This window comes from Stegodyphus dumicola, chromosome 6 (genome assembly GCF_044657685.1).
Source record: "Stegodyphus dumicola isolate Sdum_Otavi_A_Nest chromosome 6, ASM4465768v1".
Taxonomy (NCBI): Eukaryota; Metazoa; Arthropoda; class Arachnida; order Araneae; family Eresidae; genus Stegodyphus; species Stegodyphus dumicola.
Window position 1 is genome coordinate 165,705,103 of NC_140773.1, and position 24,656 is coordinate 165,729,758.

A 24,656-nucleotide genomic window follows, 5' to 3' on the forward strand; every position below is an offset into this window, starting at 1 on the left:
TTACCCTGTTCTTATAATGACGTAGCTCTAATTCTGTAATTTAATTTTCTTTTTTAATTCAGTTTTCTTTCCATTCATTTTAAATTATTATGTCATTTTGCTGTTTCTGTTACTGATGTGAATTGAAATTCACTCATATTATTTAAATTCATAGATGTGAAAGACGATCTCATAGCAAGTACCCGAAAATGTATATATATATGAAATAATAAGAGCACAAGGAAAAGGCGGAGCAATGTCAATGCATGCTTAGATCCATATTGAAGAAGAATTTTGATTGCGTAGTATCTAAAGAACTTGGCAGTCACAGCAGTTTTAATTCCATTTTTATTTGCAATTGATATTTGTGGCCACAATCACTTGTCACTTCAGTCCACACTTGGTGTACTTGGCACTCCTTTCCACAGAAGATTTTGATATTGTTGAGATAGAAAGAAAGCCAGCGGAATTACATATTAGCACAGTTAACACTTTACCGACCGGCCGTCGATTAATCGACGTTTGCTCCCCAGCGCTTACCAACCGGTCTTCGATTAATCCACTTTTGATCCCCAGCGCTTACGGATGAAGCGCTGGACTGGTCGTCCGTTCCGCTGAAGTGAAGATCACAACAAAGTGATAACTGAATGGCTCAGACATCTTTGCAGCAAGGGCGTGCCATTGATGGGTCAAATGCTAATGGCACAAGCTAAAATATAATGGAATGTTGTAGCGCAGTTCATTAAGCACTCATGAAAATTTAATACATGAGTCTGTTTAAAGGGGATTTGCCCAAATAGCTGGATGTGTGTACTAGGAGAAAGCCGTGGGGTCTTCCAGTTTGTGTAAAATGTCAAAATTGTAAAATGTAGTAATAAAAGTAAAAACCACAATTTCAATCATGCTGTTTCAAAAGATAAAGTATTTCTTATAAATGTGAAAATTGGTGTAAAAATTAAGATTTATGATCATTCGTAATAACTAATGGGTATATAAAATCTTTATAATTGTGATTTGGTGTGGAAAAAAGTTTTGGAAACTCCTTCCCTGAAATATCAAAATTGTGATGTGAATGTTCCAGAAAAAAGACATTTCTACAGATTGGACTCAAATCTTCAGAGGACTTTAAAAATTATTATTGAACTCAAAATTTTACGTATTATAATTTTATTGTTCGAAAGCTAACATTATATTTTGTATGTTTCAAAATTATATATCTCATGTTTCGCTACTCTAATGTTTTTTCTCTCAAAAAGGCTTCTCTATCGCTTCGCCTTTTTCTTTTGAAAGGGGGAATGTGTAAGACAAAAAATATGAAAGCAAACTTCTAAATTTAATTCTCTAATAACCTCTTTTATTTTCTATTTCATTTGGGAACTTCATCTATCTGTCCTAAAAATAGTGCTGTAAGTCTAAACTGAGTCATTCAAATTAATCATGTGATCTTACATAACCCTTAATGCAGATGCCTCTTGACCAATCACCAAATCGCAAACCAAACTTTTCCCTTTGCATGCTTCCATCTTGCATAACTACGCACTTCAGCTTTGCTCTTAACACTTTACCAACCAGTAGTGGTTCTAACATACTATGCCCTTTCACCGCCCACTCAGTCGCAGATCATCTGAGACACTGGCTCGGTTTCGGCCTAGACTGACGCGCGGGAATATATGCGCTTTTCTTAAACTCTGGTAAAATTGTACGCTTCGTGTTATTGTAGGGTAACAAAATTTTATAAAATCTTTTACTTTAATCATATTAGTGTTAAACAATATTTATTTTATCTATTACAATCATTTTCAGTTTATTATTTACATAAAATATATTATAATCCATATAACAATATTTGTCGAAAAAAGAAGTTGTTTAATATTTTTTTAAACTATGATAGCAATCGAAACAGTCACCTTTGTGTAGTGGGACGTTGCAGTATTTACAAGCGAAACCTGTTCTGCTTAGTTTTTTTTTTTTACTTGCACAAACTCTGCATTGTCGTAGGGGTTTTATACATTGACCGCTGGTCACTATATTTACTAGTTTATGCTTTCCGAAATTTGCCAATCTTACGGGGTGATCAAATCGAGATGTGGTTCTTGTGGGTTCGGAATTAGGTACATCCTTACCGTGTTCTTCAGTTTCTCAGTCGTCTATCAATGAAAGTGCCGCTTTATGCAGAAAATTTTTATATGTAATCTTCTGTTCATTCAGAGTTGTATATATTTTAAAGGAGTTAAAAAGTGCACAATTGATGAAGAACATTACGACACATTTCGTCCATTTTTTGTTTCCTAAAAATGGAGTAATAGGACAGATATTGATCTTCACGATCTACGCCCTTCATATATTTATTATAATTTATTATTGAAATAGGCTTCTGTATGGGGCAATCTGATGTCCTGCTTCTGTTTCTAGATCCCGCCATTTGTGCAGAATGTATTGTCAATATCATGTTTACATTCCTTTTTCCATTATTCCATACTTGTAATAAAATATGGCCATTTCTAAGAAATTGATGTTGGCCTCTTGAAAGCTTGACCGTTTGAAATATTTGTTAGGAAGACCTCTGTTCTTTCGAAACGTCCCGCACACTCGCAATTTATTTAAAAAAATTTTTTAGCTATGTTGACACTATTATAATAATTATCTTGATATATATGGTGCCACATGTTCTTATACGGTCCAATGACCGATAATACTGTCTCTTCTAATTTTTTTCCATCAGCGACATACACACAAAAGTTTTATACGTATCCTGTACGAGCTTCAGACAGCACTCTAACCAGTATTCCATATTTTGTAATTTTTGCTAAATTATATGTTTTGATTGACAGTCTACCTCTCCACGGCATTAAACATTCATCTAGAGACAATTGTCGATCTGGTTTATATACATTGTTAAATTTTTCCTTGAAATAATCAATGACAGGCTGGACCTTCACCAGCCTATGCGAATTGGGAGAAATATCGTTATTATTACAAAAATGCCAGCTTTGCATTATTTGTAAAAATCTGTTCCTGCTCATAACCTTCAAGGAGAACGATGTTTCTATAGATGGGTCTGTAGACCAATAACGTAGAGAACGTCCTTCTTTACTTGTCCCATGAGAATGATCAGGCCTAAAAATTTCTTCATTTCAGTCACCGTGACGTCTTTCCATTTTTTCGTTTTTGATGTAATTCTATATTTTTCCACAATTTGATAATGATATCTATTAGACTCCCTTACGAAGTGCTCAATCAGGTCACTTCCAATGAATAAATTCACAATATCCATTACGCTTTCGGAGGAACTTGGCATAATTTTTACGCCAGAGCTGCCTTCAAAAGGTTCCAAAATTATACTCTTGTTGTTCGTTGACCATGTATCATTGTTGTCTTCAACATTATTATTCATGTCCTCATCTTCTGAATCACTGTATATTAGTGGTACAAGACATCGCTTTCGAATGGCTATACTACTGCTATCACTTTCGTCATCAGTACTACTTGCTGAACGGCAGTCAAGACAATCTGACAGGTCGTCGACATAAAACTCGCCGAGACTATCCTTTCCATTCATTTCTAAGGGCTAAAGCTTAGAAAAAAGCACCAATTATCTGAATAAAGAATGCAAAATGCTTGTCAATCAAAAATTATTCAGCATAATGAATAATTTTTCTGTTATTTGTTGCAAATGGGGTGTCAGAATCCACAAAAAGTTCAAAAAGTTTATTTTTCTGTTTTCTTGTGTCATACACAGTTGACTTTCCAGTGCCATACTCTTTGCATAATTTTGAGACGGATATACCTTTATCCATTTTTTGCAGCAATTCCACTTTTTGTTTAATGGACATTGAAACATGCTTTCACTTTGTAGATCCTATTTGCAGCTTTAGAATTAGAAACTCTTTTCAACATGATTAAAACTTGATACTTTAATTTTCATCAAATTGCTGTAGTTAAAAACAGTCTGCAAAAAATAATTAAGCTGGGTCAGATCAGAAAGTTGAGGAATAGTGCAATCTGCTGTATTGGCTGAAATTCCTTCGAATCTGTAAAGTATAATTTTAGCCCATCTTAATAGTGTTCGCTATACATTGTATCATGAGATTGGGGACGAAAGACAAGTTGCTCTGCTAAAATTTGTCTTGCTTCTATCGCGCACTTACAGAATTAAGCGTAATTGTTATTAGTTATGTATTATATTTAACGTCTATTTCTTACACATGCTTAAGGCTTATCTTAATCCTGAATAAAAAATTCTCACATATACTTAAGGCTTATCGAGAGCCGGCGCTAGATATCTTACCACCTGATGCAATTTCAGCATGTCCTAAATTTGACTACCAAGCTCCTCCCTAAATTCTAAATTTTTGTGTCCCTAAATTTTGGATCTCAGTGCTTTCCCTAAATTCTAAAATTATTTTCACCTTTTAATTTTGTTGCCCGGTGCTTCTCTAAATTCCAAAAATCTTGTCTTCCCTAAATTCTGCCACCCGGTATGGCCATATGAGCTCTGGCGCTGGTTCTGGGTTTATATGAAAAACAAATGAGTTATTCTTAATTCAAATAGCACTAAATGTAATCTTTTGGTCTATGAGTATCATTAACAAAATCTATTTTTAGCATATGGAAAGAAATTTTTGTTAAATTTTTCCTTGTCAATATTTCTTAGCGCTTTTAACTTAAATGTGTAATCAATGCCAAATGAAATGTCAACATAATATAATAGATTACCATAATCTTTGTACTAATATAAAAAAAAAAATTGCTTGAGTCATTACTCATGTTGTCATGTATTGATAAACATGTAGTGATGAAAGCAAAATATAATAGATAATGATTCACTAGGTTGGCATCAAGGATATAAAATATTAATAGGTATAAAATCAATGACATTTCTATTTAGAATGTTTTGGTTTCGGATGTAATACCAAGCAGATTCGCAGCTACGGAGATAAATTATATTTGATCACACAAATTTATGCTAAATCATTACGCCTTCAATGAGGTATTTATTTAGTTCTAGAGAGAAGTTAAGAATCGGGACTGTCCGCATGTTTTATCTGCGAGGGAAAAAAATCAAATGCGCATGTGTAAAGCATTTAAAAAAAAAAAAGTTGTTGCCGGTTTTGAGGACGTCCGGATCTCAGACTTTGTACTGTATTAATTTAGCCATATTTGCAGCTTCATCATGATGAATCTACAGTGTGCCATCATAACTTCCAAGTATGTGTATAGTATGATTTAATATCTGTCTCCAATAGTATTTTAAATTATTGCTTATATGTAGTATAATATAATAAAAATAGTAAGTTCAAATAAACCTGAGGCTAAATCATGTGAGAAAGCCATACTAATTCAATGGTAATAATTTTTAATTAATTCGAAACAAATTCAAATATTATATTCAGTTAGGCAAATTAAGACGAGAAAGAAATGGTAATAAAGTGCAAACAATTACTGCATAAACTGACTAGTGGAAAAAAATCCTTAAAAATTTAATAATCCTGTGGTAAATTTAAATTAAAATTAAAAGCAAAGTTTTAAAAAATGCAGTCATACAAACAGAAAGGGGCGAAAGTTAAGGCTAAAGCAAAGCTGAGCAAAAATGAACTTGAATGAATAAATAATAACTTTAAAAAACTCGAGAAATAAAACACTTTTTTTTTTAATTAAAACAATTTTTAAAAATAAAAACAAATGGATTTTACATTTCTCAAGACATCTTCTTCAGGGAGTTAACTTCTCAAGACATCAACCACAGAGAAATGTTTTAATATATATAAGTTATAGAAATCCAACTGCCTATTGATATCAAAAGTATTCATTTTTTCCAAGGTATTCTTATTCCATATTATATCAGCTGAAGTTTCATGATCTAGTTTTATGTTGCATGCATTCCTCATCAAGTTTTAGTTTGTGTTTTGGGTTATGGTGCTATGTATCATATTAAGTAAATGCACTAAATTTTATTCCATACTTTTTGAGACATAGTTTTTATGCACATAAAGATAATTTTAGACTTTAGGGAAATAACAAATTTATCAGTGTGTAGGGTTTTAACTGAGCACACATAACTTTGAATACTGTATTTGTGGAATTTTTGCAAGTTTTGAATGCTGAATTTGATTTGGTAACAGAACTCTTAAATTTAGTAATTTTGCTATGAATATCCATAAATTCAATTTGCTCATATAATTTATTTTGAAATACTTTACTCTCATGTAAACCAAATTGATTATGCTTAACTAATTAACTGAAATTATTTTTAGGTTTCTTCTGAAATGAATTTTTTTTGTGCTAAAGTCCTACACTGTTTGATATTTGTTGGTCTTATTTTAAGTGATGGAAATGCAACTTCACAGTGGATGGATAAAATTTTAACAGCCATCAAAATATTACCTGGTAAATTTATATTATTATCAAATTTATTTTTTCACTCAAAATACTAATTTGGTAAAAACTGCTTTTTTATATCCCACCTAAAACCTATTATTTATATTGCTGAAGTTTTTAGACAATGTTAACATCAACAATTTAATTAGACTCCTTTAATATATTTTCCTCAGCTAGGAATGTGATCTAGATCTGCTTGTAATGAAGTAATCTTGGCTATTAATCTTCATGGGTGTGGTTATCTTATTTCTATAACATTCAAACTTACCTACTATATAATTAGTAGTAATAAGTAGTATTAGCAACACTTAGAATTCAAAAGGAAAAAAGAAATTTAAAACTGAAAATCATGTGTTGATGTCCAGTTTCCTTTTCCCAGTTGTCACTTTATCGCTGATACTAAATGTGCATGAAAGCTGTTACTTTCTAATGGATCTACTAATCATTCTTTCCTTTTGAAACAGTTTTGAACTTGCAGATGCTTTTCCATTGGGATCAGCTACATAGATTTAAATATCCTGCCAGCTCTAAAAGATGTAATATTTTTTGTTGGTATGTCGATAGAACTTTTATAATATTCATTTGAACATGAATAAAAAGAAACCAATTTCTTTTTATTCATGTCCGAGAAAAACTGCTATTAAGTGACAGGAAACTGATGTGTAGTGGATGGAATTTTGGTAGAAGCAAGACCAGCTTAGTTAAACATCATTTATTTTTGGATGCCTTTTTTTTTTAATAAATATGCCCAACAATTCAGATGTGTAATTGCATCTTAACTAATAAATAATAGCTTGCAGAGGCTAAGTGACAGGTTGCCGGCAGGAAGGCAAAGTGACAAAAGAGTATGCAGGGTTAGTTGCAATACTGTTTATAACCTCGGAATGCTTTCTTTAAATCCTGAGCAGCGATAGAGCAAAAGTCTACAGCAGTGCAGTTACTGAAAGGAAACTTCAAATGCTTTGAAGGGGGTTGTGCTTTCATATAAAATTAGAAATTTTAAGGCCATTGTCAAAATTGTTCCAATTAAGTTTAATTTGTTAATAAATTTCCATCATATTTTTTTTATATCTTACATATTTTTGCATGTTTGCTAGCTCATAATGGATTGAATGAGCACAGTACTGATGATAGCTTGATAAAATTTATTTTCACAACAGAAACGCTTTACAGTTCTAGAACTTTCCACAAAAGTACTCATACAGTTCTTCTCAGTACAACAGAGCACAATCAGTAGTTACTACTTCAAATTTCTAATAATGTTAAACATAACACAATGCAAAGTGCATCCAAAGAGTGAAGCTCCCTTGATCTCTCAACACTCTGAAGTCACCTCTGAACTAAAAACTTAAGAACTAATGCTCTTTTCAGGCTTATACAATTTTTTCCTGGCCGCCAAAAATTTTAAGATTTTAAAGGCTAATTTTAAAGTTTTCCGGATATCGTTAACCGAAGGTGAAATTTTCCAATTAACGGATTCTGTAAAGAAATGTGGACAAGCTGTAATAAATGAAGATGATATAAAAGAAGTTTTTCATTGTGATGACAGTGCTTCTCAATTATCAATCGATGGATGGTGAAATCTGTAGTGTGGTTCTAGATCCAGAAAATACTGCTACCGATAGTGAAGAAAGTGACAGAGAAGTTACTGAAAATGAAAAAAATTTTGATTGACAAGTTACTCTTAATTCTCGACACAATTACAGGACTTCAACAATGGAACTTTGTAACTGAAACGAATAACTATTAAGCCTTCGTTTTTGTAAATTTTGATACCTTTTAAATCATAAATGCGTCATTATTTCATAAATTACGATTTCATATTTTCAATTTTATAATTTCTATATGCCATCTTACTAGATTTAAACTGATGATCTAATATCCAGGAAAATCCGGAATCGCGGAAGTCCCGACCTGTCCGGATCTCGGACTTTGTACCGTATAATTTTACTAAAATTATTTACAAACATGCAAAACCTGTAATAGTATTTACAGTTTTTTATCTTACCCATGTATAAAATACAAAATGTGTAAATCAGAATTCTACTTTAAATTTACAATAACCCTTTAAAACACAATTTTAATTTTAGTATTAACAGGTTTTATTCTAAATATAACATTTGCTTATAATAAACCTCTCTGGACTGCACATATCCAGATTAATCCATATCATGTAACAGTTACATAATGCTAGTTATGTAAAGTTTCTGCATACTAAAACTCAAATAGCCAGTAATCATTTTAGAGCTTTATTAATTAGCCATTCAAAATGATATCAAAATTGAAACTAACTCCTTCTGAGTTAAGATTTCATCCTGAACGCAACACACTTCACTTCTGCTTCTCGCCATAACTAGGCTGCTGTATGTTACTTCTCTTCTTATTACAAAGCTATCAAAAATATAAATGGTTTGGAACAGGCATAAATGGTGTGGTAAGTTATTTGTGGCTGCAAATGTTATATATATATATACTATATTTATTTAAGCATTTTTGTATGCATAATTTTATATGTTTAAAATTAAGTAAAACAGTAGCCTCAATTTGACATAGATTTTCAATAAAACTCTAAAATTAGAAAAATTAATATTAAATATTTTAATGCTTTTTGAAGCTAAGTTAGATTTTATTTAACACATACGCATTAGTTTTGGGCTTTCTACACAAAGTAATCATTCAAATAGTGTATATTTATTTTTTCACAGCTTCGTGTTTAATGATCAAACTGAGCATCTCTTGATTTTCGTCTTTATATCATCAGCTGTACCAAAAAGTAGTCTTTCAAATGATATGCTTTGGAATTTGAACTTAATTTGCAGGAATTCGGAAATATTTCAAAAATTATTAAAGTGCTCTTCAACACTTTAACTGTCATATGACTGGTAACAATGGTGGATTTTTTATTTAAAAAAGGTTTAGTCTTTCATTGTTAGTAGATCCACAATTTTTAAGTGGTGGTGAGATCAGATTTCTGTATCAAACAAAATTTGAAATGAATTGAACGTAACCTTATGCCACATTAGAAAGAAAAATTTTTCTGTGGTCAAAGGCAATGATTTACAACCTTTCTGAATTTTCTTAACTAAAAATAAAGCATGAAACAAAAATTGTTTTGATCAAATGTATTAAAATAAAAAAAAAAAATATTTTTAGCTGTTTATAATAGTCTTGTCATATAAAAATAAAATCATGGGTCTCTCAAATAGTAGCTGAGTGGTAAAATCACTGAACACGAGTAGTTTAATGTAGGTTCAGATCCTTGCAATGGTCTGACTGCTTGGGAAATTTTGTGGTTTTTCCCATTTATAACATGGGTATGAGTCAATTTCTTCTAAAACGTTTTCCCTGAAGGCATCAAGGGGCTCTTATACACTGATCATCAAAATTAAAGGATAATGAGAAAAAAATATGCTCACTAAATTAATGTTGCAACTAGTGCCCAATGCCGTAATTATTTATATTAATTAAATTCAACTGAACACAAATTTGCACTTCCACATATACATTTGCACCAGATTTGTGCAAATTCAGTGATTGACAATGTGGTACGCAATGGATGCATGTTCAAATTCCATTCTATAATGTTGTTTAAAGTGAATATGGTTCAGTAGTTATGGCTCAAAGGCATCATTTAAGTGAAGGTCAAAAGTGGCAAATAATTGGTAGATTCGAGAAAGGTCAAAACAAAGTGTCATATCAGGAGCCACTTTTTAAGCACTGGATCAGTTGATAAACAGCATGGTCAAGGGCAATCAAGGTCAATAACTGTATCAGAAGACCATTTTCTGTCATTGTTGACTCGAAGAAACTGCAAGAGATTCGGTTTTAGACCTTCAGGCTACCACAAGAACTCGAAATTGCTATTCTACGGCTGCACAAAGCACTTAATGAGTTTGCACTGTGCAGGAGAAAACCAATGACTTGTGTACCACTCGCTCCGGCTTCCAAAGAAGCTCATTTAAACTGGTGCCTTCGTCATGTTCAATGGAGCCAAGATGACTGCCCGAACGTTATTTACCAATGAGTCCAGATGTAATCTGAACAGTGATTCAACACATGTTTTGATCTGGAGAGAAGAAGGAACATGCAACTTGCTCTTGTCTGTCCGTGAAATATTCCATTTTCGCTGCCGCGGTTTGAGGGGGGGACATGAGAAATGGCCACGCTGAGGTGCATATCTTTCAATGAGGTTCTATAACCACTCAGAGATATATGTGGACAAGATATTGGAAACCCTAATTAGACTGTTTAGGGATGCTGTTGGCACAGAGTTTTTGCTAATGGATGACAATGCTTGGCCTCATCGAGCATATATGGTGTCTGAATCCTTGTAAACAGAAGCTAACACTCGAATGGATTGGCCACTTTATTCACCCGACTTGGACCCGATTCAGCATGCGTGGGAGGCCTTTGGCCGCCAAATTCTTTCCCGGATCCTTCAGGAGCTGAAAATTGCACTTTTAGAAGAGTACCATGCAATTCTGGAAGACTTAATCAACACTTTGGTGTAAAATCTGTAAAATCAACATGTTAGGTATGCCTATCTCTCCAAACATACACCATATTAAAGAAAAAAATTTCCCACAAAAGATGACTTTTCTTCTCTATCATTTTCGAATTTCCATGAATTTTATTTTAATTTCAGTGTTTTGCAAATGATCAACTGCCAAACATTGTAATTTATGTTAACTAATGCTTTTGTACAAATTTCTATTAATTTTTAAGTCTCAGTTACATTTTATTTCTATCTTTAGCCTTTAATTTACAGCAGGTATCTGAACTGTTTTAGGATATTAACAGAATTTCAAGGAACACTAAAAGAAATATTATATATGAGAATTATTTTATTCAGTTCTCTTAATTTGATTTAAAATCCACCATTTTTGCAGCCCCTTAATTTTATTTTTAATAAATGAACTACAGATCATCAGAATGTGATAGACAGTTTAACCTTTTCACAGCAGTGTAATTTAAATTCTGGCTATTAATTATTGGGGGAGGGTGATAAAAGTCTTCTGATTCAAGCAATTTGGATAAATATAATTCCTCTGTATATTTTTAATATTTTGTTTTATAATATAACTCATTTCATTATCACCTTACTACTGATAAATATATTTTTTTGTCTTGTATAAGTTTATATTGCATGAAAGTATTTTTGTAATCAAGGTATTAACTGTATTTTATTTGCCATTTATAGGTGACAGTGAAATTGTGTATAATGCTCTTCTCTTAATAAAGAATTTAAGAAAGAAAGAACGTCCCTGTTACAGTATCATTTTAAAGTAAGAATTGAGTTATATTTATCTAAAACTCAGCGGAAGAACGAAAAATGGATTTTAATATTTATTTATATGCTGAATGGATGAAAAAAATAATTTTAAAACATTTGAATTTTGAATATTTTAATTGCAGAATAAAATTTGCATTTTCTTTACATTATTTTACTATTTTTTTTTTTTTTTTTTTTTTAAATTAAAGGGGCTTTGTCCTGGAAGGACTATTGTTTTCGTTTCGCGATTTTGCGTTGGTTCACTATGAATGTTTGTATCACTTTTCAAACTATTGCCACCAAATGTTAGAGTCTTGCATTATATTTGAAGAAATTAAATAATGGAAAATCTGCATAAATGTATGTATATTTCTCGCATTGTGATAAAACAACGGTACGTAGAGCCATCGAATTTTGAATGACTTAATCCTCCTACGAATATGGGCGTGTGGAAGATCAAATTTGAAATTTGGAATTTGTTTTATTATTGATTTCATATTTTGTAAAACTTTAACGAATTTTTGATTAACAATTTCAAGGGTTTCAACACTCTACGGGGGAGGGGGGGACCTTTTTGTCTCCAGTGCGAGGAGCTGTATATCGGAAATTCTAAAGATATACTCATTTTAAAATTATTTTGCAACATTGCTACTGAACTGAATTTTAAGTGCAAAGAACATTATATTTAAGAAATAATGGTAACACACAAGATTTAAAAAAAAACCCTTTGGACGTAATTTAAAATCTGAAACCTTTCAGATTTGTTTGTTTGTTTGTGTGTGTGTGTATACATTGTGTAAATCTGTATATAGAACCTCTGTTAAAGAATTGATTTTCCTGAATTTAAGTGTAAATTATTACTAAGTCTATCAATTTTGTTTTATTTCATTTGTTGTAAAACGAGTTTTAATCACATTTTTTATAGCAGATTAGTTAGGAATTCATATCTTAGATCCCTGATGGTTGCAGTTTTAATCAAACTCTTTTTTGAAGGAAATAATTCCAAAAATTAACTCTTCTGTGGTTGAAATGATGGGTGATCATTTAGATTTAATCAAAACCTGAATAATCTGTCCTCAGAATGTTGCATAAAGGTGGGAAAACCAGGAAATAAAATTAGGGTTTTTGTTTTTTAACATAATCTTCTTTATGCTCTTGGTTCATTTAAGTTATGTAATGAACTGGTAAAACTTAAGCAAAAACAAATTTAGTAGAAAATTTTAAAAAATCAACGTAGTGCAAAAAAAAATTACCATCAGGTTTTTATATAGTATCAAATTTAATTTATGCCCTTTGTGCTAATTGTAACTTTGATTTTCTCATTGACCAGACTGACAAGAAATAAAAAGAAATTAAATTTTTCATTCATCCTCAACTATCCGTCATAAAAGTGAAATCTTTCTATAAATAGCAAATGTTAAAAGCCCAAGTTAAAACAAGAATTGTGCTAATGAGATAGTTGTTGATTAATAAAATGAAGAATTATTCTTATGATCAAAATCACGACAAGAATGAAGCAAGTAAGGCACTTGCCTTGGGTAAACAACTAGAAGGGGTGTCAAATTAAAATTCATTAAAAAAAATGTATGATAACCAACTTTCAGCTTTGGAACACATTAAAATGTATCCAGAGAATTGTATGTTCTTAACAATCCAGATGAATTAAGAAAAGAATTAATAATATTAATATATTCTCAAAAGTGCTGAACTTTCAAAAACTGTATCTACAGTGCAAAGTTCAAAATCTGGAATGATCTAATATCTGGACCACCACATCACCAACCAAAATAAATAAATAATATAAAATAAACAAATCTTCCCAAGTGTAGGAATGGAAATTTTAAGGATGCAGGGGTGCAATAAATGTGATTTTTCTCCTAACCAAGACTCCTACATATAATTTTCAAACATATGCTGGCTAGGCTATCAAAAATACATTGTTTAAATTCCTGTTGATGTTGGCCAAGATCACACTTTTGAACCTTGAGGGGTTGTGGGAGGAAGGACAGGGATGGTGCTATGTGTTTTACCACTTTGAGTGTCTTAAATTCTAAAAATTTTCCTGTCCCTAAATTCTGCTGACTAGTGCCTTTCCTAAATTCTAAAATCTGTGCCATCTTTAATTTTTGCTGCTTTGTGCTCTAAATTCTAAAATTTTCCATCCAGTTTGTACCAGCTCTGCCACCAGCCCTGTAGAGGCAAGGAGTAAGTTGGCACTTTTCAATCTGACCTGAGCGGTAAATGAGCCCCAATGCTGCCATGTCTACATGCCCTTTTACTAGATTTAAAAACTGATGATATAAAATCTGGAATCATTAAAATTTTGATCATTCTGGATCTCGAACTTTGTACTGCATTGTTTTCTAGTATTAACATTTTTTGTTAGAATTAATGCACTCATGTTAATTTTTATTGATTAAATAGCACAGACTAAACTTGCCTTAGAACTATCTCAGAAAGAATGTGAGGCCAGCAAAATAGATTATTTTCTTAATTTGCATATCATTCATTATTTTGAAATTGTATTAGTATTTCACTTTTCAATTACATATATGTTTCATTTTCATATAGATGAGAACATATAAGTTTGCAACTAACTTTTGTAATTATTTCCTGTTCCTTTCGAAAATATAATGATGGAAGGCAGTAAAGGCCATAAGTTTGTAATAATGGCAACAACTGATCAATTAATTATTATAAAACAGGCTCATAGCTTCCTTGCATATTTTTTATAATTATTTCTTGTTTGGGAATTCATTCTTTTTACCACTTTCTTTATAATTAAATTATTACTTTTCTTTTTTTCTTTATAATCTTTTATTTACCACTTTCTTTGGAGTCACTGCATCAATATATTTTATTTTGAATTATTTCCATGTATCATTAGAAAACTTTCACGAGCACACACTAAAACACAATCCTAAAAATTAAATTTAGTTTGCTTAAATGAATTATCAGCCATTGAAATTTCTTATGACCTACTATTGGCAATTAACAGCATGTCTAAAACAATTATAAGACCAAGTAAGTTGTCCTTAAGCTGGCAAAACTGAAGTGAATCTAATTCATGTGAAATTCTAACTATACTCTAATGTTGCATAATTTTAAAAAGATATGAAATGAAGTTCATTTTAATGCTTTTGAATTTTAAGTAAAAATTTACTTGAGAAAGTGTGTTACTGCCTAAATTGTTAGAGGACTAACTTAAAAGACCTTTTAGTCCATTGATGGCATGCTACTGTTTTCATGCTTATTTTCTTTTTATGTACAATTGTTTTATGTATATTTCTCTATAAAAATATCAAGAAGAAATTAATTGCTTTAATTGATAGTATAGTTATTGCATTGCCATTTTGAAGTAAAATAAGTTCATTGATACTCGATTTTTATGAATCTGAATTCATGCTATAAACTCAACATTTTTATTTCCAATTTAGGATCTGTAGCAGTTGTCCCCAAAATTTTATAATCTGTTAATACCATTCCTGTTTATAAACTTCAATTTTATGAATATTTTTTGCTGTCCATATAAGTATACAAAACCAAGTATCCTCTATAATGGAATTCTATAAAATAGAACAACTAAAAATTTAAATGATCTGTAACTGAATGTTTCATTTAAAGATACCTTTACAAAATATATTACTTGGCAGACATTCAGTATGTATATATATCTATCCCCATCTGCATTCAAATTAGCTTTGTCCAAGTTTGAAGTTAAAATACTTTTATTTGCATGAAATCATTTGATAATGCTTGACAGTTACTGAATCATTTCAAATTTAGTATCTGTATTGAGTATTGTTGTAGTATAACAAATTTAGTCCTCTTCTAGCTCTGTAACACTGAATCAGCATGAAATAATAAATTGGCCATCATTAAGAATCTTATTTATTTTTAATACAGAATCATATCATTTTAATACATGAACTAAATACAATAATATTTAATGCATGACTTTTCTACTCTTATGTAAATTTTAGCAATTTGTTAACAGTATGCATATATTTTAAATTTTTATTTGCAATTAATAACTGATCTACACTAATGAAAATTTCTTTGATTTCAGACATGTATTATGTAAAGAAAGTATTGAAAGCATATCAGAGCCTGTGATATATCTGAAAATTATCATGTTGTTCAGAAGATTGAAAATATTTTTTGAAAGTGAAGTTGGAAAAGTAGCCATTACAACTATAGCTGAGAAAATCAAACCTCCATCTAATGTAATAAATTTACTATCAATCTTTAATATAGACACAAGTAAAATGAGCTTACAGAACACTACCAAACAGTTATTGGAGGGAAAATTCCCAAATTCTTTTTATAAAGAATTGTTACAAGTAAGTCATAGATATTATAAAATTTTACCCAAAATTTATTGCATAATATAATTATGAAGAGGAAAATTGTGAATGCTAGCTTTCAAACCTGAATTTTTCACAGTTTTTAAATTTTGTGTCTGTATTCTAAATATTTTAAACCAAATTTTTGAATGTAAAGCAACATTCAATATTTATATTAAGACAGTAATAATTATTAAGCAGGTAGCAAATAAAAACAAACATTTAGTAAATGAATAAGTGTTTCATAAATCTGAAAGATTAATTCAAAGATTTTATAAAGTAATTATCAAAGAATTCAGATGTTGGCTAATTTATTACATTTTTTTTTCTATTTGTTTAACATTTATAAAGTTATGAATGTAAGATTTAAATATTAAATTAGGAACTACTCTTATATGCGCCCTAAGGTCACCAAATACGGCGACAAATTTCTCACCAAACATTTTTGGCGAGAAACTTCACGCCGTCATATTACTACCTAAATTTTTTTTCTACATTTCAAACTTTTAGCCTAAAATGTCTGCAAAAACACAATTTTCGCACACACAAAAACCACGTTTTGAACACACAATTTAAGCTAAAATTCTGAAACAAAAAATTTAGATAGCAAAAACATAAAGTTTCTAACCAAAAATATTTGACAACATTCCCTGTACACAGTAATATATATGTTTTAACTTAAAAAAAAAAAAAAAAAAAAAAAAAAAAATAGTGTTTAAAAAAAAATCACAGAATTGCACAATCTATACAGTGAAGGAATCAACGAACTATGCACACCTAGCTTAAATAAATTAACATAACAACAATAAATTTCAAAGAATACCATGTATACAGCTTTCTGTTTGAACTTTAAAAAAAATCTACGAATTGCACAATCTAGGCAGCAAAGGAATCTGCAAACTACGTGCACCTCACTTTAATATCTTACTTAACATAACAACATAAATTTCAAGCTTTGTGTACAATTCATGCTTTTGTGTAGGACTTTAAAGGGGGGATTGACTTGTATACAGGTTATGCATGGGAAAAACCATGAAACTATCTATGCAGTCAATCTGCTCACCGAAATTTGAATCTTGGACCAAATTAACAGTGTTCATCGATTTTTCCCGCTTGGCTGCTGGTGATCTTTGTTTGATATAGCATTCTCTATTATCTGTGGTTTTATGTATCCACTGTATGTCTTAAAAATTATCCACAGATACAGAGGTATTACTGTAATACCTAAGACAAAGCCTAAAGTACAATAAATTAAAATATACCACATAACAGCGTTCTGTTTAAACTTTCAAAACCACATATACAGCGTTCTGTTTAAACTTTCAAAAATATCTACGAATTGCACAATCTAGGCATTGCGCACTAATCAACAAAATAAACTAAAATAAATTTCAAACAATAAAAAAACAATAATGACAGAAATTCATATTAATAAAACAATGAACCTAACATTCTACTAAATAAGAACAAGAATAAAACAAAATGCACTTACCATAAATAAATGCTTCTTTGAACAGCAGAAATACCAATTTCAAACAATACCAAAACAATTTCACCACAAATTTGTTAAAAGCATCTTCTCCCGTTTCAGAACAACGATGAAAAATTTATAAACCACAAAATAAAACTCCAAATCGCATTTCCGATTCTAAGTCGGCAACGTCGCCATGTAATCTCTATCATATTTATATGACAGCCAGACTCACTATCCACAAAATTGATATGTTTCACAAATAAAGGTTGAAAGCCTTTTTCTCCTAAATACTTGTCGAATTTCCAGCCACCCGAAAAAATAGTTGTACCAGGCATGCGACTAAAATTTGGCAACACGTCATAAATCACTTAATTACCACATGAACCAACTAGCAAATCCAAGTTTCCACGTAAAAAGGGTTGCCACAGAAACCAACATCGACCCCAAAATCATCATAGAACAAAACACACAGTCGTGCCCAAATCCAGCACACAACACATATCGCCGCATTTGGCAACCTTAGGGCGCATATAAGAGTAGAGCCTTAAATTAGTTATTTAATTCATTAAATCAATACAAATTTCCTGTACCTAAACTAGAACATTATTGTGAAATATTTCATAACTTAAAAGGGCAATGAGCTATGAAGTAATTACTATTAATTATCAAAAAAAATTTAAGGGTTCTGGTACTTCAAACGAAACTGTGAAGTCCCGCTTATATAAGTTAAAAGAAGAAGTCCTTCTCCTAAAATCTGTTTGACTAAAATGAAGGTGTATCCGGATGCACAATAACTGCTCATTACACATCACTAAATGAGAGATTGGCTTCATCACTGGCATTAACAATACCAGTGCACTTCTATATGGACATCCTTAACAGCATGTCAGATATCTAACCTATACCTTCAACTCTATCCAGTGTTAAATAGCCTAGTAGGCATGATACTGCTTATTCCCTGATGAATTCTGGTTTTCACATTGTTTAGGTTCTGCAAGGCATGCAATACATAAGATTCTTAAGGTAGTCCAAAAGAAAAAAAAATAATGTAGTGAGAAAAGTTCAGGTGACCAATCAAGGCCAGCCAAGAAATGCTTAATCCCATCCAATCCATCATCCAGATAAACTTATTAATATTTTCAATATATAGTTGGGCTCCATCCCAATGAAAAATTATACTTCGAAGAAGCTTACGCAAAAAGAAAATCCAGTGTGACAAGGTAATTTGCCTAAATCTATTCAACAACAAAGAATGAACGTATGATCCTGTTTTTCATAACACCACATATTCACTTTTGAAGAGTCACATTCAGTTTCAGAAACTACATAGGGATTTTTCCCATATCTGACAGTCTGTCTAATCAACGTTCCACTAACATGACATCTAGCTTCATCGGAGAAATATGCAGTTCTCTGGAATTCATCCTCTTCCATTTTTGGCATTATGGCCACACCAAATGATTACTTCTTTTGTTTGTTCATGGGATAGATTGAATTTTGCAGCCTGTAAACATAGGTTTTTGTTTCCTACAGCAGTGAGTTCATCACTGCTTATCTAATGTATTTCCTTAGACCTCTGTAAAAGGTTATGTGAATTATCACCGCATTGTCCTCAAACACATTTCTCTTTGAATGTTTTCTATGCTTAGGCATAATACTGTAGGCATTTCTTAACAGTTTGTTCCATTTCACAAGTCTTACATTTATCAGTATCTTATTATAACATCCCTGGTTTTATACATGATGAAATGCATGTTACACCAAGATCACAGTTTTGAATTCAGCAAATAATAATGCATAGAATACCTTCTGCTGTGAAGTCCATTTTGCTATGTTTGTTTACTTTAAATGTATTTTTCGTAAATAGCCAAGCACCTAGCATACATACTAATGCAAGTTTCAACTGGAGCAATTATTAATAACTTGTCATACGTGTTTCATTTATTATAACTATAAGCTTTGCAAATTGAGTATCTGTAGTTTGTTATTCACACTTGATGATGCCAGGGCGGGAAGAAGGGCCCTTTCAAGTTTCAAAATATATGCCAGAAAGCCTATGTCTAAATCCTAAATATAACCATTGAAACAAGCTGTTATTAACTATTTTAGTACCACCAAAGCACACAAGAGGACTTTTGGCTCTCAATATATTTAGAGTGCCCCATGCCTCAAAGACATTGTACATTTACAAACATGCATGCTTTCTCCGGGATTTGAACCCGGGCACTTTAGTACCGCACCAGGTCCCCTAACCACTGGCTGGGTGACTGACTGGGTGGCCTTCTTTTACATAGCTGGTTGGTTTATTCATTATGGCAAAGCACTAAAAGGTTGTCTGCTTAAAGGAAGGAATGCTTTTGTGTAGGACTTTAAAGGGGGGATTGACTTGTATACAGGTTATGCATGGGAAAAACCATGAAACTATCTGTGCAGTCAATCTGCTCACCGAAATTTGAATCTTGGACCAAATTAACAGTGTTCATCGATTTTTCCCGCTTGGCTGCTGGTGATCTTTGTTTGATATAGCATTCTCTATTATCTGTGGTTTTATGTATCCACTGTATGTCTTAAAAATTATCCACAGATACAGAGGTATTACTGTAATACCTAAGACAAAGCCTAAAGTACAATAAATTAAAATAACACAGAAATGAAAAGTAATATAATAAATACAGTATTCTAAATAAATAAAAATAACATATATAAAGTAGTTTCATTTGCCAAAATATGAAAAGGCTGTAGAAACTTAAAATTGCTGATGGTACTGATACTGCATTCATCTGAGTTTATGGGGGAGATGCAGGCCATTTGTGATATCAACTGATTTGTATCATCATTTCCTTAGTGGCATTAATGATAGCATGTAAAAAGCAAAATTTTTTACTCTCATTTACACTCGTGGATGACCGTACAGATGCCAACAGTAAAATTATCGAAAGGCAATCATAAATGTGAACTTGCTTCATCAGTTCTGTTTTTTTATTCTTAATGATTCATTTGCAGCAATTAATGTGAAATTTCCTCAATTTCCTGATTGTTTTTATAATTTTATTTTTGAATAATTCCAGAGAGATTTAATTATGAAATTCTGGAAAATAAAGGAAGAAAAGGCAAATAGAACAAAATTAAATGTATGATCAACACAAGATGGCTATGATTATGAGCTACAATAATTAGTCTGAAAAATATGAGCTAATAGCTGCCTAATGAAATCACAAGTATCAGTTAATGCATAAATGGTAGCTGTACAGTAGAATAAAATGAGTGTCTTCAATACGATGTTTTCCTATATTAATTGTAGTTTTGTTTTAAATGAACTGTTGAATGTTCTTTAATAAAAACTAATGAATTAGTATGCTAGTTGTCTTAATAGTACTGACTTTTTAGTCTGAAAATTTTGTTTTCATATCTATGGTGTATTTTAAGTATTTCTAGCATATTTCCTAAAAGTAAAATTTTAAAAGTACTGAATAATCACATTTGTTCATCAAATATTTCATTTTTACATATTCTTTCTAAACTAAACTCAGTGGCACAACAGCCCTTAGTAGACCATGGCCTGCAGTGCCCCAAAATTTGGTTTATTGACCTTGGGCAAGTGGTAGCTTGTCGCAGGACCCCCCAGTGTTTAGTCCCCAAGCAAGCTTGGTACTCATTTTATCAACCCATTCAAGGGATGCAAGGCTGAGTCAACCTTGCCGAGCCCAGAGATCGAACCCTGGACCTGTGGTGCAGCTACGCTACATGCTAACCACTTCCTTCATATTCTTTTGGTTATATGCATTTCTTTATATGAAAATGCAAAAAAAAAAAAAAAAATAATAATGTAAAATTCTGAAATTAATTTTAATTAATTAAACAGACTGTCAAACAAAAAAAATTAATTCAGGATCATGTGTTTTATGTTTTTTTATACTTATATTATTGATCTCCATTTCATTTCATTATCTAATGAAGATACTGTGTAAGAAAAATTAAATAAACGTGAAACTTTTTACTCTACCTGTACATCAAAGCCTTAAATGTCTTACTATTCAGAAAGTTAGAAATTCCAATTTTTTTTTTTTTTTTTTTTTTTTTTTTTCTTGTTAGTGCATACAAAAGTATGGAGTGCTTTATTTCATTAAATTTTGGAGTATTTTGAAGGCAATGCATATTTCTAATAGAAATGTAAAATTTATTGTTTATTGTAAATTATTTCATATACATTGATTAGTTTCAGATATAAAGTAAAGGATATATGCTAGAAAAAAAAATTGTTTAAAATTCTAACTTAGCCTGTTATATTTGTAGTTTATTAAATTAATTTCCAAAAGAAATTTTCCTGTGTGTGAAATGTGTTTTATTAATAATATTTTTATATGTTTTTGTTTTAATTTTTATAACTAAAGCTGAAATCACATATTTTGTGGAGTTAAACAAAATATATTTCATATATATAAATTTTCTAAGTATGTGTGTGTACATATGTTTAATTTGAAACTCATTTTATGCAGAATATATTGAACAATAACTTTTGTGCTGAAATAAAGAAGCAGACTGAACATCCTACAGTTAAAGATATTTCATATTCTCTTGTTAATAATTCTGTGAATTTTCATGATGAAGCATTGAAATTCAAGGTGCCTAAGGTAAAAACCAAGGTAAGAATAAGTAATAAATTAAAGAAGTTGAAAAAAATTAACTATAATTTTATTAACAATCTCTTATTAGTATGTTCATGCAAAACTGTCTGTATTATGTGTAAATTATTATCTATCTGAACAGAATTATTGATCTGTAATAATTTTTACAGGGTACACAAACTGATGAAGGTTTTATGGAAATAGACCAACACATAGGTAGTCCAGATATCAAGGATAAGGATCTTATGGATTATTCAAAAATATTGATGCTAAATGTGATTAACAGTAAGGACTGTAAAAATAGCAAGAAGAGAAAACTGAACAGTGCCTCTGAATCATTGAAAGGGAAATGTTTTGATAAACTGAATGGCCTTATGAATCCAAATAATTGCAGTATATTGTGTAGCACTAAAAGAATAAAGTGCTCTGTAAATAAAAAAAGAAGAAAAAAGAAGAAAAAATTATTAACTATATCAAAAGAAAATTCAATAAGTGATGTTAAATGCCCTTCTAATTGCTCTGTAAATAAAAAAGGAAGAAAAAAGAAGAAAAAGTTATTAACCATATCAAAAGAAAATTCAATAAGTGATGTTAAATGCCCTTCTAATAACAGGAGTTTAGAAAATTCAGATATAACTTATGAAAAGGAAAATAATACAGATAATGGTTCTAGACAAATGCAAATTGGAAAAAATACAGAAAATATAAATAAAGAATTTTTGAATGATTTACCAAGAAGTAAGGCTATTTCAAATAATAGTGGATATAGTGACATTGAAATTAAAGATAGTGAACATCAGTTGGAAGAAAAGTATACATCTGATGCTAATGCATCTGAAAATAAGCCAACAGAATCGCAGATACATATTTCTGAAAGTGAAACACTAACTGAAATGGCCAGCTTATTATCTATTGAAAGCTGTTCTAAAAATAATCCTAATACCTTCACACAAAAACAATCAAATTTATCTTTTCCTTCTGTAAACTGTAGTATGTGGAGAAGAAATGGATTTTCTCAGTTGTCAGCCATTCCAGTATTAGCTCCTTCTATTGATATGTGCAATAAAAACTGTGAATATTGTACAAGTTTATCAAGCTATGCTGTTTCATACTCAAGAGATAAAATCCAAAATGATTTATCTGAATTTTCAGATATGCCAGTACTTTCACCTGTTATTGAAAAAAATAGTGGAAACTGTGAAAATTGTGATAATGCATCTAATTATGCTAACCAAATCGTACCATATTCACCAAACAATCTTGTTCAAGAAAATTCATATCATTGTAATTGTTGCAATTTACAGCAAAAATCCAAAAATTTTCTTGTTGAAAAACAAAAGAATTATTTCAATTCATGTACAAATTTTAGCCATTTATCTGTAAATAATGAAACTCTTACAAACATAACTAGCTACAATGCTGACAACATGACCTCTTCTAAAAAGTGCAATAGTTTGTTTTCAGATGTATCAGAAGTTTCTTTAAAAGATGTGAGGATAAATCTTGGTCAAAAAGTTGATGAAGCTAATTATAACTGTATTGCATCATCTCAGCAGCCAAAATCTCCATCTGATATCTTACAGTGTTCTGAATTTCAAACCACTTCTGAACAAAATTTTCACTTCTTGAAAGCTGTGCAAGTTCCAATTGAAAATAATTATTTCTCATCAAAATCTACAGATGGCTTGATTAGGAGAAGGAAGATAGCACATGAAATTCCTGTATCTGAAAATAATTATCTTTATAAAAGGAATGACTCTTTATCATTGAATAGACTGAATGATTTTCAGAAATTACCATTGAATAATTCTGAAGCAAATGCAAACAGTTATAATTATACGTTACATGGACAAGATAATATTACTACCAGTAATAAAATTTGTGATTCAAGAGAAGGAATTAATTCCCAGTGTTCAACTTCAGCAAAAATGGCTTACAGACATACGGAAACTGTCTTTACAGATGAATCTGATTTTCATAGTTTACAATCAAATGATTCAGAATTTTCTGAATGTGAAAGCTTTAATGAATCAGCTTCACAAAACATGAATAAAACTTCTGAGTCTACTTTTTCTGTTTCAAAATCTTTGTCAGATGTGACTTCAGAAATGAACAATCTTAATGACAGGAATATATCACTGAATTCTTGTTTTATAACTAGCACACCGGTTTCAAATATAATAGCAAAAGCTAATTTACACTTGTCAAGTTATTCTGGAAAAGTTGCATCTCAGACAGATACTACTGCTAACTCTCAAAATTTATCTGTTTATACTGATGAGAGTACACATGATTCATCAGTTAGTACTGTTAGTTGCCATTCCCCCTTAGCAGTTATTTCCGATGCTAGCTCTGATGGTTCATTATTTGATATGAGTGGTATATCACAAATAAATGATTCTCATAACTGTTATTCTGATTCTATAACAAATATTGGTGATTCAGCTGAATGTGATTTTTCCTTAGTAAAGGGTAGGAAGAATTCAAAAAATATTAGGGGAAAAAAATGGCTTGAACTAAATGGTATGTATGATGTTTTATGTCATAATCATAGCCATTTTTTAAATTTAGTGGTAATTTTA

General features: G+C 30.9%; 1 protein-coding gene across 2 annotated transcripts in view; it reads left to right on the forward strand.

Moving 5' to 3' along the window:
- The window catches only part of LOC118187114 (uncharacterized), a 60,635-nt gene that overhangs the window by 20,034 nt on the left and 15,945 nt on the right, over positions 1–24,656 (forward strand). For both annotated transcript variants that reach the window (XM_035357311.2, XM_035357310.2), the window contains exons 5-9: positions 6,234–6,366; positions 11,558–11,642; positions 15,699–15,972; positions 21,946–22,092; positions 22,245–24,597. In XM_035357311.2, coding sequence (XP_035213202.2) covers positions 6,234–6,366; positions 11,558–11,642; positions 15,699–15,972; positions 21,946–22,092; positions 22,245–24,597 — 2,992 coding nt within the window. The remainder of the gene's footprint in view (positions 1–6,233; positions 6,367–11,557; positions 11,643–15,698; positions 15,973–21,945; positions 22,093–22,244; positions 24,598–24,656) is intronic.